Source organism: Catharus ustulatus, chromosome 39, assembly GCF_009819885.2.
Source record: "Catharus ustulatus isolate bCatUst1 chromosome 39, bCatUst1.pri.v2, whole genome shotgun sequence".
NCBI classification, from domain to species: domain Eukaryota; kingdom Metazoa; phylum Chordata; class Aves; order Passeriformes; family Turdidae; genus Catharus; species Catharus ustulatus.
Genome location: NC_046259.1, coordinates 694170 through 711607, shown reverse-complemented (window position 1 = coordinate 711607; position 17438 = coordinate 694170). Strand labels below are relative to the sequence as shown.

Sequence of the window (17438 nt, the reverse complement as noted above, 5' to 3'; positions counted from 1 at the left end):
GTTTCACACCCCCCCAAAATTTAGGAACCCCAAAATCCCCTCAGGGACCCCAAAAATTCCTTTTATGGACCCCCCAAAAATTCCTCCCTATAGAAATCAATGGGCAGAGCTGGTGTCCCAAAATTTTCCCAGCATCCATTGCTGTCCCCAAAAATATTTGGGGACCCCCCCAGCACCCTTGGGTGACAGTTCTACACCCCCCCAAAATTTGGGAACCCCAAAATCCCCTCAGGGACCCCAAAAAATCCCATTAGGAACCCCAAAAAAAAATCCCAAAAAATCATCCCCATAGAAATCAATGGGCAGAACTGGTGTCCCCACAGCTGAAATCTGTCCCCAGCCCCCACCCAAAATATTTGGGGACCCTCCCAGCACCCTTGGGTGACAGTTCCACACCTCCCCAAAATTTAGGAACCCCAAAATCCCCTCAGGGACCCCAAAAAATCCCAAGAGGGATCCCCCAAAAATCATCCCCATAGAAATCAATGGGCAGAGCTGGTGTCCCCACATTTTCCCAGCATCCATTGCTGTCCCCAAAAATATTTGGGGACCCCCCCCAGCACCCTTGGGTGACAGTTCCACACCTCCCCAAAATTTGGGAACCCCAAAATCCCCTCAGGGACCCCAAAAAATCCCTTTAGGAACCCCCCAAAAAATCATCCCCATAGAAATCAATGGGCAGAGCTGGTGTCCCCACAGCTGAAATCTGTCCCCAGCCCCCACCCAAAATATTTGGGGACCCCCCCAGCACCCTTGGGTGACAGTTCCACACCCCCCCAAAATTTGGGAACCCCAAAATCCCCTCAGGGACCCCAAAAAATCCATCAGGGACCCCCAAAAAATCATCCCCATAGAAATCAATGGGCAGAGCTGGTGTCCCAAAATTTTCCCAGCACCCAAAGGTGTCCCCAAAAATATTTGGGGACCCCCCCAGCACCCTTGGGTGACAGTGCCACACCCTCCCAAAATTTAGGAGCCCCAAAATCCCCTCAGGGACCCCAAAAAATCCCCACAGGGACCCCCCAAAAATCATCCCCATAGGAATCAATGGGCAGAGCTGGTGTCCCCACAGCTGAAATCTGTCCCCAGCCCCCACCCAAAATATTTGGGGACCCCCCCAGCACCCTTGGGTGACAGTTCCACACCTCTCCAAAATTTAGGAACCCCAAAATCCCCTCAGGGACCCCAAAAAAATCCCCACAGGGATCCCCAAAAAATCAACCCATAGAAATCAATGGGCAGAGCTGGTGTCCCCAAATTTTCCCAGCACCCATTGATGTCCCCAAAAATATTTGGGGAGCCTCCCAGCACCCTTGGGTGACAGTTCCACACCCCCCCAAAATTTGGGAACCCCAAAATCCCCTCAGGGACCCCAAAAAATCCCTTTAGGAACCCCAAAAAATCATCCCCATAGAAATCAATGGGCAGAGCCAGTGTCCCCAAATTTTCCCAGCACCCATTGGTGTCCCCAAAAATATTTGGGGACCCCCCCAGTACCCTTGGGTGACAGTTCCAGACCCCCCCAAAATTTAGGAACCCCAAAATCCCCTCAGGGACCCCCAAAAAATTCTTCAGGGACCCCAAAAAAAAACCCCAAAAAATCATCCCCAATGAAATCAATGGGCAGAGCTGGTGTCCCCAAATATTCCCAGCATCCATTGCTGTCCCCAAAAATATTTGGGGACCCCCCCAGCACCCTTGGGTGACAGTTCCACGCCCCCCCAAAATTTGGGAACCCCAAAATCCCCTCAGGGACCCCAAAAAATCCCCACAGGGATCCCCCAAAAAATCATCCCCATAGAAATCAATGGGCAGAGCTGGTGTCCCCAAATTTTCCCAGCATCCATTGCTGTCCCCAAAAATATTTGGGGACCCTCCCAGCACCCTTGGGTGACAGTTCCAGACCCCCCCAAAATTTGGGAACCCCAAAATCCCCTCAGGGACCCCAAAAAATCCCTTTATGGACCCCCCAAAAATCATCCCCATAGAAATCAATGGGCAGAGCTGGTGTCCCCACAGCTGAAATGTGTCCCCAGCCCCCACCCAAAATATTTGGGGACCCCCCCAGCACCCTTGGGTGACAGTTCCACACATCCCCAAAATTTAGGAACCCCAAAATCCCCTCAGGGACCCCAAAAATCCCATTAGGAACCCCAAAAATCATCCCCATAGAAATCAATGGGCAGAGCCGGTGTCCCCAAATTTTCCCAGCACCCAAAGGTGTCCCCAGAAATATTTGGGGACCCCCCCAGCACCCTTGGGTGACAGTTCCACACCTCCCCAAAATTTAGGAACCCCAAAATCCCCTCAGGGACCCCAAAAAATCCCCACAGGAATCCCCCAAAAAAATCATCCCCATAGAAATCAATGGGCAGAGCTGGTGTCCCAAAATTTTCCCAGCATCCATTGCTGTCCCCAAAAATATTTGGGGACCCCCCCAGCACCCTTGGGTGACAGTTCCACACCCCCCCAAAATTTAGGGACCCCAAAATCCCCTCAGGGACCCCAAAAAATCCCCACAGGGACCCCCCCAAAAAAAAAACCCCAAAAAATCATCCCCATAGAAATCAATGGGCAGAGCTGGTGTCCCCACAGCTGAAATCTGTCCCCAGCCCCCACCCAAAATATTTGGGGACCCCCCCAGCACCCTTGGGTGACAGTTCCACACCCCCCCAAAATTTAGGAACCCCAAAATCCATCAGGGACCCCAAAAAATCCATCAGGGACCCCAAAAAAAAATCCCAAAAAAATCATCCCCATAGAAATCAATGGGCAGAGCTGGTGTCCCCAAATTTTCCCAGCACCCACAGGTGTCCCCAAAAATATTTGGGGACCCCCCCCCAGCACCCTTGGGTGACAGTTCCACACCCCCCCAAAATTTGGGAACCCCAAAATCCCCTCAGGGACCCCAAAAAATTCATCAGGGACCCCCCAAAAAATCATCCCCATAGAAATCAATGGGCAGAGCTGGTGTCCCCAAATTTTCCCAGCATCCATTGCTGTCCCCAAAAATATTTGGGGACCCCCCCAGCACCCTTGGGTGTCACTTCCACACCCCCCCAAATTTAGGAACCCCAAAATCCCATTAGGAACCCCAAAAAATCCCTTTAGGAACCCCCCAAAAAATCATCCCCATAGAAATCAATGGGCAGAGCTGGTGTCCCAAAATTTTCCCAGCATCCATTGCTGTCCCCAAAAATATTTGGGGACCCCCCCAGCACCCTTGGGTGACACTTCCACACATTCCCAAAGTTTGGGAACCCCAAAATCCCCTCAGGGACCCCAAAAAATCCCCACAGGGTTCCCCCAAAAATCATCCCCATAGAAATCAATGGGCAGAGCTGGTGTCCCCAAATTTTCCCAGCATTTATTGGTGTCCCCAAAAATATTTGGGGACCCCCCCAGCACCCTTGGGTGACAGTTCCAGACATCCCCAAAATTTGGGAACCCCAAAATCCCCTCAGGGACCCCAAAAAATCCCATTAGGAACCCCAAAAAATCATCCCCATAGAAATCAATGGGCAGGCCCAGAATCCATCCCAGACCTGAGAGAGATTTTTTGGGATTTCCCCAAAATTTTGGGATTTGGGGTCCCCATGAAAAATTTTGGGGTTTTGGGGGTGGATTTGGGGTTCCCATGAAAGATTTTGGTGTCTCAGATCTTGGGGTAAAAATTTTTGGGGATTTTTTGGGATTTTTTGAGGTCCCCCCCCATTTTTGGGAAATCCCTGGTGCCCCCTAATGAGGAATGTTCCATTGTGGGGGGATTATGGGGGGGATTTTGGGGGGGATTTTGGGGTTTTTTTGGGGGGAATTTTGGGTATTTTGGGTGGATTTTTGGGTTTCTTGGGGGAAATTTTGAGGGATTTGGGGGTTTTTTGGGGTTTTTGGCGGGTATTTGGGGTTTTTTGGGGGTGATTTTTGGGTTTTTTGGGTGGAATTTGGGGTTTTTTTTGGGTTTTTTAGGGGGGATTTTGGAGTTTTTTGGGGGGATTTAGGGATTTTTTGGGGGCAATTTTGGGTTTTTTGGGGGGATTTGGGGTTTTTTTGTGGGGGATTTTGGGTTTTTTGGGGGGGATTTGGGTGGATTTTTGGGGTTTTTTGGGGGGATTTTGGGGTTTTGGGGGTGTTTTTTGGGGGGATTTGGGGGTTTTTGGAGGGATTTGGGGGTTTTTTAGGGGGGATTTTGGAGTTTTTTGGGGGGATTTTTGGGTTTTTTGAGGTGGATTATGATTTTTTGGGGTTTTTTTTGGGTGGATTTTGGGGTTTTTTGAGGGGATTTGGGGTTTTTTTGGGGGGATTTGGGGTGTTTTTTGGGGGCAATTTTAGGTTTTTTGGGTGAATTTTGGGGTTTTCTGGGGGGATTTTAGGGTTTTTTGAGGTGGATTATGATTTTTTGGGAGGGATTTGGGGGTTTTTTGGGTTTTTTTTTGGGTGGATTTGGGGTTTTTTTGGGTGGGTTTTGGGGGTTTTTTTTGGATTTTTTGGGTGGATTTTGGGGTTTTTTGGGGACAATTTTGGGTTTTTTGGGGTTTTTTTGGGTGGATTTGGGTTTTTTTGGGGTTTTTGGGTGGATTTTGGGGTTTTTTTGGGGTGGATTTTGGGTTTTTGGGGTTTTTTGGGTTTATTTTGGGGTTTTTTGGGTGAATTTGGGTTTATTTTGGGTTTTTTTGGTGGGTTTTGGGGTTTTTTGGGCAGATTTTTGGGTTTTTCTGGGGGGAATTTTGGGGATTTTGGGATTTTTGGGAATTGGAATTTTTTTGTGGGGAGGTTTTGGGTGGTTTTTGGTGGATTTTGGGTGGATTTTGGGTTTTTTGGGGGGAATTTTGGGATTTTGGGATTTTTGGGATTTGGGTTTTTTTTCTGGGGAGGTTTTGGGGGGTGTCCCCATTTTTTGGGGGAGGGTTTGGGGGTTTTGGGGCGTTTTTTAGGTGGATTTTGGGGTTTTTTGGGTGGATTTTTGGGGTTTTTTAGGGGGGAATTTTGGTATTTTGGTTTTTTTGGGGGATTTGGGATTTTTTCCTGGGGCGGTTTTGGGGGGTCTCCCTGTTTTTTGGGGGAGGTTTTGGGCAGATTTTGGGGGTTTTTTTGGGCAGATTTTGGGTTTTTTTGGGCGGATTTTTGGGTTTTTTTGGGGGGAATTTTGGGATTTTGGGATTTTTGGGATTTGGGATTTTTTCTGGGGCGGTTTTGGGGGGTCTCCCCGTTTTTTGGGGACCCCCTGACGCCCTCCCAGCCGCGCCACCAGCCTGGAGCTGCCCATGGCCATGCGCTTCCGGCACCTCAAGAGAACGGCCAAGGAGGCGGTGGGGGTGTACCGGTGAGTGAGTGGGGACACCTGGGGACACCTGGGACAGGTGGGGGTGTACCGGTGAGTGGGGACACCTGGGGACAGGTGGGGACACCTGGGACACACCTGGGGACACCTGGGACACCTGGGGACACCTGGGACAGGTGGGACAGGTGGGAACACCTGGGGGTGTACCGGTGAGTGGGGACACCTGGGGGGACATTTGGGGACACCTGGGGACACCTGGGGACAGCTGGGGACACCTGGGGGTGTACCGGTGAGTGAGTGGGGACACCTGGGACAGGTGGGGACACACCTGGGGGGACAGGTGGGGGTGTACCGGTGAGTGGGGACACCTGGGGGGACACCTGGGGACACCTGGGACAGGTGGGGACACCTGGGGACACCTGGGGACAGCTGGGGGTGTACCGGTGAGTGGGGACACCTGGGGACACCTGGGGCAGGTGGGGTGTACCGGTGAGTGGGGACACCTGGGGGGACATTTGGGGACACCTGGGGACAGCTGGGGACACCTGGGGACACACCTGGGACAGGTGGGGGGACAGCTGGGACACCTGGGGGGACACCTGGGAACACGTGGGGGGACATTTGGGGACACCTGGGACACACCTGGGGACACCTGGGGGTGTACCGGTGAGTGGGGACACCTGGGGGGACAGCTGGGGACAGCTGGGGACAGGTGGGGGGACAGGTGGGGGTGTACCGGTGAGTGGGGACACCTGGGGACACCTGGGGACACCTGGGACACCTGGGACACCTGGGGACACCTGGGACAGGTGGGGGTGTACCGGTGAGTGGGGACACCTGGGGACACCTGGGGGGACACCTGGGGACACCTGGGACAGGTGGGGGTGTACCGGTGAGTGGGGACACCTGGGGACACCTGAGATACCTGGGGGGACAGCTGGGGACACCTGGGGACAGCTGGGGGTGTACCGGTGAGTGAGTGGGGACACCTGGGGGGACAGCTGGGGACACCTGGGACAGGTGGGGACAGCTGGGGACACCTGGGGGGACACCGGGGACAGCTGGGGACAGCTGGGGGTGTACCGGTGAGTGGGGACACCTGGGGACAGGTGGGGACACCTGGGACACCTGGGGGGACAGGTGGGGGTGTACCGGTGAGTGGGGACACCTGGGGGGACACCTGGGGGGACAGCTGGGGACAGGTGGGGACACCTGGGGGGACACCTGGGGGTGTACCGGTGAGTGGGGACACCTGGGGGGACAGGTGGGGACACCTGGGGACACCTGGGGACACCTGGGGACACCTGAGATACATCTAGGGACACCTGGGGACACCTGGGGACAGCTGGGGGGACAGCTGGGGGTGTACCGGTGAGTGGGGACACCTGGGGGGACAGGTGGGGACACCTGGGACACCTGGGACAGCTGGGGACACCTGGGGGGACAGCTGGGGACAGCTGGGGACAGCTGGGGGGACAGCTGGGGACAGCTGGGGACAGCTGGGGGGACAGCTGGGGACACCTGGGGACACCTGGGGGGGACAGCTGGGGACAGGTGGGGGGACAGCTGGGGACACCTGGGGACACCTGGGGACACCTGGGGGGACACTTAGGATACACCTGGGGACAGGTGGGGGTGTACCGGTGAGTGGGGACACCTGGGGACACCTGGGGACACCTGGGGACACCTGGGGGGACAGCTGGGACACCTGGGGACACCTGGGGGCATCTGGGGACACCTGGGGACACACCTGAGATACCTGAGCACACCTGAGACACACCTGGGGACACCTGAGGGGGATGAAAACACACCTGGGGACACCTGAGATACACCTGGGGACACCTGGGGACAACTGGGACACACCTGGGGGCACACCTGGGGACACCTGGGAGCATCTGGAGACACCTGAGATACACCTGAGACACCTGGGGACATCTTGGGCACACTTGGGGACACCTGGGACACACCTGAGACACACCTGGGGACAGCTGGGAACACCTGGGGGGGATAGAAACACACCTGGGGACACCTGGGACACCTGGAGACACACTTGGGGACACCTGGGACACACCTGGGGGTACCTGGGACACACCTGGGGACACCTAAGCACACCCAAAATACACCTGGGGACACCTGGGGACACCTGGGGACACCTGGAGACACCTGGGAGGGAATGAAACACACCTGGGGGCACCTGGGGGGACATTTGGGGACACGTTGGACACCTGGAACACCTGGGACACACCTGAGACACACCTGGGGACACCTGGGGGGATAGAAACAAACCTGGGGACACCTGGGACACATCTGGAACACCTGGGGGTCACCTGAGGACACTTTGGGGACACCTGAGGACAGCTGGGATACACCTGGGGACACCTGAGGGTCACCTGGGGACACTTTGGGGACACCCAAAATACACCTGGGGACACCTGGGATACACCTGGGGTGGATAGAAACACACCTGGGGACACCTGGGGACAGCTGGGGGGACATTTGGGGACACCTGGGGACACCAGGGGGGGATAGAAACACACCTGGGGACAGCTGGGGGGGATAGAAACACACCTGGGCACACCTGAGATACACCTGGGGACACTTTAGGGACACCCAAAATACACCTGGGGACACCTGGGATACACCTGGGACACCTGGGGAAACCTGGGGACAGGTAGGGACATTTGGGGACACCTGAGATACAGCTGGGCACACCTGGAGGACACCTAGGGGCAGCTGGGGATACCTGGGGGGATTTTGGGATTTTTGGGGGAATTTTGGCATTTTTTGGGGTTCCCCAAATTTGGGGGTGACCCTGGACCCCCCTTCCATCTCAGTCATCCACGGGAAGGGAAAATTTTGGGGTTCCTGGGGTGATTTGGGGAATTTTGAGTCGATTTTTGTTGGGATTTTTGCGTTCCCAGGTGGATTTTTGGAGGGATTTTGAGATTTTTGGGGGGATTTTGGGATTTTTGGGGTTCCCCAAATTTGGGTGTGACCCTGGTTCCCCTTTCCATATCAGCCATCCACGGAAGGGAAAAATTTTGGGGTTCCTGGGGTGGTTTTGGGGTGAAATTTGGGAATTTTGAGTCGATTTTTATTGGGATTTTTGCGTTCCTGGGTGGATTTTTGGGGGGATTTCGGGATTTTTGGGGTTCCCCAAATTTGGGGGTGATCCTGGTGGCCTCTTCCATCTCAATCATCCACGAGAAAAGAAAATTTTGGGGTTCTTGGGGTGATTTTGGGAATTTTGAGTCGATTTTTATCGGGATTTTTGCGTTCCTGGGTGGATTTTTGGGGGGATTTTGGGATTTTTGGGGGGATTTTGGGATTTTTGGGGTTTCCCAAATTTGGGGGTGACCCTGGACCCCCCTTCCAGTTCAATCATCCACAGGAAAGGAAAATTTTGGGGTTTCTGAGGTGGTTTTGGGGTGAAATTTGGGAATTTTGAGTCGATTTTTATGGGGATTTTTGGGGGGATTTTGGGATTTTTGGGGGGATTTTGGGATTTTTTGGGGTTCCCCAAATTTGGGGGTGACCCTGGACCCCCCTTTCCAGCTCGGCCATCCACGGGAGGGGCCTGTTCTGCAAGAGGAACATCGAGGCCGGGGAGATGGTGATCGAATATTCCGGAATCGTCGTGCGCTCCGTGCTCACCGACAAGAGGGAGAAGTTCTACGACAGCAAGGTGGGGGGACCCCGAAATTTGAGGGGGCAAAAGACCCAAAAAATGAAAAACAACCCCAAAAATGGAAAGGGCAACACAAGAAATGGAGAGGGCACCCCAAAAAATAGAAAAACAACCCCAAAAAATGGAAAAGAAACGTCAAAAAATGGAAAAGAAACCTCAAAAATGGCAAGGACACCCCAAAAATGGGAATGACCAAAAAAAAATGGAAAAGAAACCCCAAAAAGTGGAGAGAAAACCCCCAAAAAATTGAGAGGACACCCCAAAAAATGAGGAGAAACCCACAAAAAATGGAAAGAACACCCCAGAATTTGGAAAATACCCCAAAAAATGGAAAAGTGGCCCCAAAAATTGAAAAGATCCAAAAAAAATGGAAAGAGCATGCCAAAAAAATAGAGAGGGCACCCCAAAAAATGGAGAGGACACCTCAAAAAATGAGGAGAAACCCAGAAAATGGAAAGGGCACCCCAAAAAATGAAAAAGTGGCCCCAAAAACGGCAAAAACACCCCAAAAAATGGAAAGGGGACCCCAAAAATTGAAAAAAATTCAAAAAATGGAAAGGGCACCCCAAAAAATGAGGAGAAACCCAGAAAATGGAAAAACAACCCCAAAAAATGGAAAAGAAACGTCAAAAATGGGAAAGAAACCCCAAAAAATGGAGAGAAAACCCCAGAAATAGAAAAGACCCCAAAAATGGAAAGGGCACCCAAAAAAATTGAAAAGACCCAAAAAAATTGAAAGGGCATCCCAAAAAATGGAGAGGGCACCCCATAAAAATGGAAAGGGCACCCCAAAAAATGGAAAAGAAACTCAAAAAACTGAAAATACCCAAAAAAAAAAGAAAGGGCATCCCAAAAAGTGGAAAGGGCACCCCAAAAAAATAGAAAGGGCATCCGAAAAAATGGGAAGGGCACCCCAAAAAATGGAAAAGACACCTCAAAAAATGGAAAAGACCCCAAAAAATGGAATAGAACCCCAAAAAAATTGAAAGGGCACCCCAAAAAAATGGAGAGGGCACCCCAGAAATGGAAAAGGCAACCCAAAATTGGGGGAGAAAGCCAAAAAAAATTTGGGAAGGAAAGCCCAAAAATTGGAGGAGAAAAACCCAAAAACTGGGGGAGAAAAACCCAAAATTGGGGGAGAAAAATTCCAAAAATTGGGAGAGAAAGCCCAAAAACTGAGGGAGAAAAATTTCAAAAATTGAGGGAGAAAACCCCAAAAATTGAGAGAGAAAACCCCAAAAATTGGGGGAGAAAAACCCCAAAATGGTGGGAAATGTGAGGGGAAAATGGCGGGAATCCTGAGGGGAAAATGGCGGGAAATGAGAGGAGAAAATGGCGGGAAAGGTGAGGGGAAAATGGCGGGAATTCTGAGGGCAATATGGCGGGAAATGTGAGGGGAAAATGGCGGGAAATATGAGGGGAAAATGGCGGGAAATGTGAGGGGAAAATGGTGGGAATCCTGAGGGGAAAATGGCGGGAAATGAGAGGAGAAAATGGCGGGAAAGGTGAGGGGAAAATGGCGGGAAATGTGAGGGGAAAATGGCGGGAAATGTGAGGGGAAAATGGCGGGAAATGTGTGGGGAAAATGGCGGGAAATGTGAGGAGGAAATGGTGGGAAATGTGAGGGGAAAATGGCGGGAAATGTGAGGGGAAAATGGCGGAAAATGTGAGGGGAGAAAATGGCGGGAATCCTGAGGGGAAAATGGCGGGAAATGGGAGGGGAAAATGGCGGGAAATGTGAGGGGAAAATGGCGGGAAATGGGAGGTGCCCCAAACTCTTGACCACGCCCCTCAATGCTTGACCACACCCCAACCCTTGACCACACCCCAACCCTTGACCACGCCCCAACCCTTGACCACACCCCAACCCTTGACCACACCCCAACTCTTGACCACACCCCAACTCTTGACCACACCCCAACCCTTGACCACACCCCAACCCTTGACCACACCCCAACTCTTGACCACACCCCCAACCCTTGACCACACCCCAAATCTTGACCATGCCCAAACTCTTGACCACACCCAACCCTTGACCACACCCAACCCTTGACCACACCCCAACCCTTGACCACACCCCAACTCTTGACCACACCCCAACCCTTGACCACACCCCCACCCTTAACCACACCCCCAACCCTTGACCACATCCCATTGACCACACCCCAACCCTTGACCACGCCCCCAACCCTTGACCACACCCCAACTCTTGACCACACCCCAACCCTTGACCACACCCCAACTCTTGACCACACCCCAACTCTTGACCATGCCCAAACTCTTGACCATGACCAAACTCTTGACCATGACCAAACTCTTGACCACGCCCCAACTCTTGACCACACCCCAACTCTTGACCACACCCCAACCCTTGACCACGCCCCAACCCTTGACCACGCCCCAACCCTTAACCACACCCCAACCCTTGACCACACCCCAACTCTTGACCACACCCCAACTCTTGACCACACCCCAACCCTTGACCACACCCCAACTCTTGACCACGCCCCAACCCTTGACCACACCCCAACCCTTGACCATGCCCAAACTCTTGACCATGCCCCACGCCTTGACCACACCCCAACTCTTGACCACGCCCCAACCCTTGACCACACCCCAACTCTTGACCACGCCCAACTCTTGACCACACCCCAACCCTTGACCACGCCCCAACCCTTGACCACACCCCAACCCTTGACCACGCCCCCAACCCTTGACCACACCCCCAACCCTTGACCACACCCCAACTCAATCACACCCCAACCCTTGACCACGCCCCAACCATTGACCACACCCCAACTCTCGACCACACCCCAACCCTTGACCACACCCCAACTCTTGACCACGCCCAACTCTTGACCACGCCCCAACCCTTGACCACGCCCCAACCCTTGACCACACCCCAACCCTTGACCACACCCCAACCCTTGACCACACCCCAACCCTTGACCACACCCCAACCCTTGACCACACCCCACCCCTTGACCACGCCCCCAACCCTTGACCACACCCCAAACCATTGACCACGCCCCAACTCTTGACCACTCCCCAACCCTTGACCACGCCCAACTCTTGACCACACCCCAACCCTTGACCACACCCCAACTCTTGACCACACCCCCAACCCTTGACCACACCCCCAACTCTCAACCACACCCCAACCCTTGACCATGCCGAAACTCTTGACCATGACCAAACTCTTGACCACACCCCAACCCTTGACCACACCCAACCCTTGACCACACCCCAACCCTTGACCACACCCCAACCCTTGACCACGCCCAAACCCTTGACCACACCCCAACCCTTGACCACACCCCCAACCCTTGACCACACCCCAACCCTTGACCACACCCCAACCCTTGACCACACCCCAACCCTTGACCACGCCCAAACCCTTGACCACGCCCAAACCCTTGACCACGCCCAAACCCTTGACCACACCCCAACCCTTGACCATGCCTAAACCCTTGACCACACCCCAACCCTTGACCACGCCCAAACCCTTGACCACGCCCAAACCCTTGACCACACCCCAACCCTTGACCACACCCCAACCCTTGACCACACCCCAACCCTTGAGCACACCCCAACTCTTGACCACATCCTAACTCTTGACCACACCCCAACCCTTGACCACACCCCAACCCTTGACCACACCCCAACCCTTGACCACACCCCCAACCCTTGACCACACCCCCAACTCTTGACCACACCCCCAACCATTGACCACACCCCAACCCTTGACCACGCCCCAACTCTTGACCACGCCCCAACTCTTGACCACACCCCAACCTTTGACCACCCCCCAACCCTTGACCACACCCCAACCCTTGACCACACTCCAACCCTTGACCACGCCCCAACTCTTGGCCACACCCCAACCCTTGACCACCCCCCAACCCTTGACCACGCCCCCAACTCTTGACCACACCCCAACCCTTGACCACACCCCAACCCTTGACCACACCCCAACCCTTGACCACACCCCAACTCTTGACCACGCCCAAACCCTTGACCACACCCCAACCCTTGACCACAACCCAACCCTTGACCACACCCCAACCCTTGACCACACCCCAACCTTTGACCACACCCCAACTCAATCACATCCCAACCCTTGACCACACCCCAACCCTTGACCACACCCCAACCCTTGACCACGCCCCAACCCTTGACCACACCCAAACTCTTGACCACACCCCAACCCCTTGACCAAACCCCAACCCTTGACCACACCCCAACCCTTGACCACACCCCAACCCTTGACCACACCCCAACCCTTGGCCATGCCCCAACCCTTGACCACACCCCAACCCTTGACCACACCCCAACCCTTGACCACACCCCAACCCTTGACCACACCCCAACCCTTGACCACACCACAACTCTTGACCATGGCCCCCAACCCTTGACCGCACCCCCAACCCTTGACCACACCCCAACCCTTGACCACACCCCAACCCTTGACCACACCCCACCACTTGACCAAACCCAAACTCTTGACCACGCCCCCAACCCTTGACCACAACCCTTGACCACACCCCAACCCTTGACCCCCCGGCCGTCCCCGCAGGGCATCGGCTGCTACATGTTCCGCATCGACGAGGCCGAGGTGGTGGACGCCACCATGCACGGCAGCGCCGCGCGCTTCATCAACCACTCGTGCGAGCCCAACTGCTACTCGCGCGTCATCCACGTCGAGGGCCACAAGCGCATCGTCATCTTCGCCCTGCGCCGCATCCTGCGCGGCGAGGAGCTCACCTACGACTACAAGTTCCCCATCGAGGAGCCGGCGGCCAAGCTGCCCTGCAACTGCGGCGCCCGGCGCTGCCGGCGCTTCCTCAACTGAGCCGGGAGGGGTCGCCGGGGCGTGCCGGGGGCGGTGGGGTGGAGGGGTTGGGGGATGGAGAGGTTCTGGCGTGGTTGGAGGGGATGGGGAGTGGTTGTTGGTGGGTTGGTGGGTCAGCCAAGGGTTGTGGTGGGCAACCAAGAGTTGTGGTGGGCAATCAAGAGTTGTGGTGGTCAACCAAGAGTTGTGGTGGTCAACCAAGAGTCATGGTGGTCAGCCAAGTGTCATTGGAGTCAACCAAGACTTGCAGTGGTCAACCAAGAGTCATGGTGGTCAACCAAGAGTCATTGAGGTCAGCCAAGAGTCGTTGGGGTCAACCAAGAGCCTTGGTGGTCAACCAAGAGTTTTGACGGTCAACCAAGAGATGTGATGGTCAACCAAGAGTTGAAGTGGTCATCCAAGAGTCCTGGTGGCCAACCAAGAGTCATTGGGGTCAGCCAAGATTCATGGTGGTCAGCCAAGAGTAGTGGTGGTCAGCAAGAGTCCTGGTGGTCAACCAAGAGTCTTGGTGGGCAACCAAGAGTTGTGGTGGTCAGCCAAGAATCATGGACATCAGCCAAGACTTGTGACAGTCAATCAAGAGTCATTGGGGTCAACCAAAGGTCACGGTGGCCAACGAAGAGTCCTGGTGGTCAACCAAGAATTGTGGTCAACTAAGAGTCATGGTGGTCAACCAAGAGTTGTGGTGGTCAACCAAAGGTCGTGGTGGTCAACCAAAGGTCATGGTGGTCAACCAAGAATCATGGTGGTCAACCAAGAGCTGTGGTGGCCAACCAAGAGTCATGGTGGTCAACCAAGAGTTGTGCTGGTCAACCAAGAATCATGGACATCAGCCAAGTCTTGTGGTGGTCAACCAAGAGTCATGGAAGTCAACCAAGAGTCTTGGTGGTCAACCAAGAGTTGCAGTGGTCAACCAAGAGTTGCAGTGATCAACCAAGAGTTGTGGTGGCCAACCAAAAGTTTTGATGGTCAACCAAGACTTGGAGTGGTCAACCAAGAATTGTGGTGGCCAACCAAGAGTTGTGGTGGTCAACCAAGAATCATGGTGGTCAGTCAAGAGTCGTGGTGGTCAACCAAGAGTTGTGGTGGTCAACCAAGAGTTGTGGTGGTCAACCAAGAGTCATGGTGGTCAGCCAAGTGTCATTGGAGTCAACCAAGACTTGCAGTGGTCAACCAAGAGTCATGGTGGTCAACCAAGAGTCATTGAGGTCAGCCAAGAGTCGTTGGGGTCAACCAAGAGTCTTGGTGGTCAGCCAAGAGTTTTGACGGTCAACCAAGAGATGTGGTGGTCAACCAAGAGTTGAAGTGGTCATCCAAGAGTCCTGGTGGCCAACCAAGAGTCATTGGGGTCAGCCAAGATTCATGGTGGTCAGCCAAGAGTAGTGGTGGTCAGCAAGAGTCCTGGTGGTCAACCAAGAGTCTTGGTGGGCAACCAAGAGTTGTGGTGGTCAGCCAAGAATCATGGACATCAGCCAAGACTTGTGACAGTCAATCAAGAGTCATTGGAGTCAACCAAGAGTCATGGTGGTCAACCAAGAATCATTGAGGTCAGCCAAGAGTCATTGGGGTCAACCAAGAATCATGGTGGTCACCCAAGAATCATGGACATCAGCCAAGACTTGTGGTGGTCAACCAAAGGTCATGGTGGTCAACCAAGAGTCCTGGTGGTCGATCAAGAGTCCTGGTGGTCAACCAAGAGTCGTAGTGGTCAACCAAGAATCATGGACATCAGCCAAGACTTGTGACGGTCAACCAAGAGTCATTGGGGTCAACCAAGAGTCATGATGGTCAACCAAGAGTTGTGGTGGTCAACCAAAGGTCATGGTGGCCAATGAAGAATCATGGTAGTCAACCAAGAGTTGTGGTGGTCAACCAAGAGTCATGGTGGTCAACCAAGAGCCATGGGAGTTGACCAAGAATCATGGACATCAGCCAAGACTTGTGACGGTCAACCAAAGGTCATGGTGGCCAACCAAGAGTCCTGGTGGTCAACCAAGAGTCCTGATGGTCAGCCAAGAGTTAATTGAGTCAACCAAGAGTTGTGGTGGTCAACCAAGAGTTGTGGTGGTTAACTAAGAGTTGTGGTGGTTAACTAAGAGTCGTTGGAGGTCAACCAAAGGTCACGGTGGCCAACGAAGAATCATGGTGGTCAACCAAGAGTTGTGGCCAACCAAGAATCATGGTGGTCAACCAAGAGTTGTGGTGGCCAACCAAGAGTCCTGATGGTCAGCCAAGAGTTAATTGAGTCAACGAAGAGTTGTGGTGGTCAACCAAGAGTCGTTGGGGTCAACCAAGAGTTGTGGTGGTCAACCAAGAGTCGTTGGGGTCAACCAAGAGTTGTGGTGGTCAACCAAAGGTCATGGTGGTCAACCAAGAGTTGTCGTGGCCAACCAAGAGCCGGGAAAAGTCGTTGGGGCGCTCCCAGAAATCCTTAAGACGCCTCCAATCAACCAGAACCTCCCAAAAATCACGGGAAGGAAATTTTGGGAAGTCGTCGACGCCTCCGACGCCGGGAGCCCCCGGAAGGGATTTTGGGACGTTCCCGGCGCCGCCTCCAGCCCTGGAGACCCCTCCCCCACCCCCAGACCCCCCCCCATGGGCCCCCTCAGACCCCGCCCGTGGGCCCCTCCCCCCATCCCCCCCTCGAAATGGGTCCAGCCCCTCCCCCCGCAGGATTTTTGGGGCGTTTCCGGGTGTTTTTGGGAGTTTAGGGTTTTGTATTTTAATTTAACGGCGGCGCGAGCTCCGCCCACAATAAAGACGCCGATTGGAGTGGAAGGTTCTGGAATTTGGGGAGTGGGGGAGGGGAAAAATCCGGGGAAAGGGCGGGAAAATGGCGGGAAATGGGAGGGGAAAATGGTGGGAAGTGGGAGGGAAAAAGGCGGGAAATGGGAGGGGAAAATGGCGGGAAAATGAGGGGAAATGGGGGGGGAAAATGGCGGGAAATGGGAGGATGAAATGGAGGGAAATTTGAGGGGAAAATGGCGGGAAATGGGAGGGGGAAATGGCGGGAAATGTGAGGGGAAATGGCAGGAAATGTGAGGGGAAAATGGCGGGAAATGTGAGGGGAAAATGGCGGGAAATGGGAGGGGAAATGGCGGGAAATGGGAGGGGAAATGGCGGGAAATGGGAGGGGAAAATGGCGGGAAATGGGAGGGGAAAAGGCGGGAAATGTGAGAGGAAAATGGCGGGAAATGTGAGGGGGAAATGGTGGGAAATGGGAGGGGAAAATGGCGGGAAATGTGAGGGGAAAATGGCGGGAAATGGGAGGGGAAAATGGCGGGAAATGGGAGGGGGAAATGGCGGGAAATGGGAGGGGGAAATGGCGGGAAATGGGAGGGGGAAATGGCGGGAAATGGGAGGGGAAAATACCGGGAAATGGGAGGGGGAAATGGCAGGAAATGTGAGGGGGAAATGGCGGGAAATGTGAGGGGAAAATGGCGGGAAATGGGAGGGGAAAATGGCGGGAAATTTGAGGGGGAAAATGGCGGGAAGGGGGTGGGGGGTCCCTTTTGAATCTCCCTCAAAATCCTCCCAGAATTTTCCCTTTTCCAAATCCCTCCCCCAAGCAATCAGGACCCCCCCTCAAATACCACCAAAATCCCTCCAAAAATCCTCCC

General features: G+C 54.0%; 1 protein-coding gene across 1 annotated transcript in view; it reads left to right on the top strand.

Moving 5' to 3' along the window:
• Nucleotides 1–15406, top strand: part of LOC117010177 (histone-lysine N-methyltransferase 2B-like) — a gene marked incomplete at its 5' end in the record, with an annotated part of 29040 nt that extends 13634 nt beyond the window's left edge. The window contains 3 exons of the mRNA XM_033084436.2: nucleotides 5237–5320; nucleotides 8834–8963; nucleotides 13543–15406. Of these exons, the coding sequence (XP_032940327.1) occupies nucleotides 5237–5320; nucleotides 8834–8963; nucleotides 13543–13818 (490 nt within the window). The remainder of the gene's footprint in view (nucleotides 1–5236; nucleotides 5321–8833; nucleotides 8964–13542) is intronic.
• Between the last annotated feature and the right edge of the window lie 2032 nt (nucleotides 15407–17438).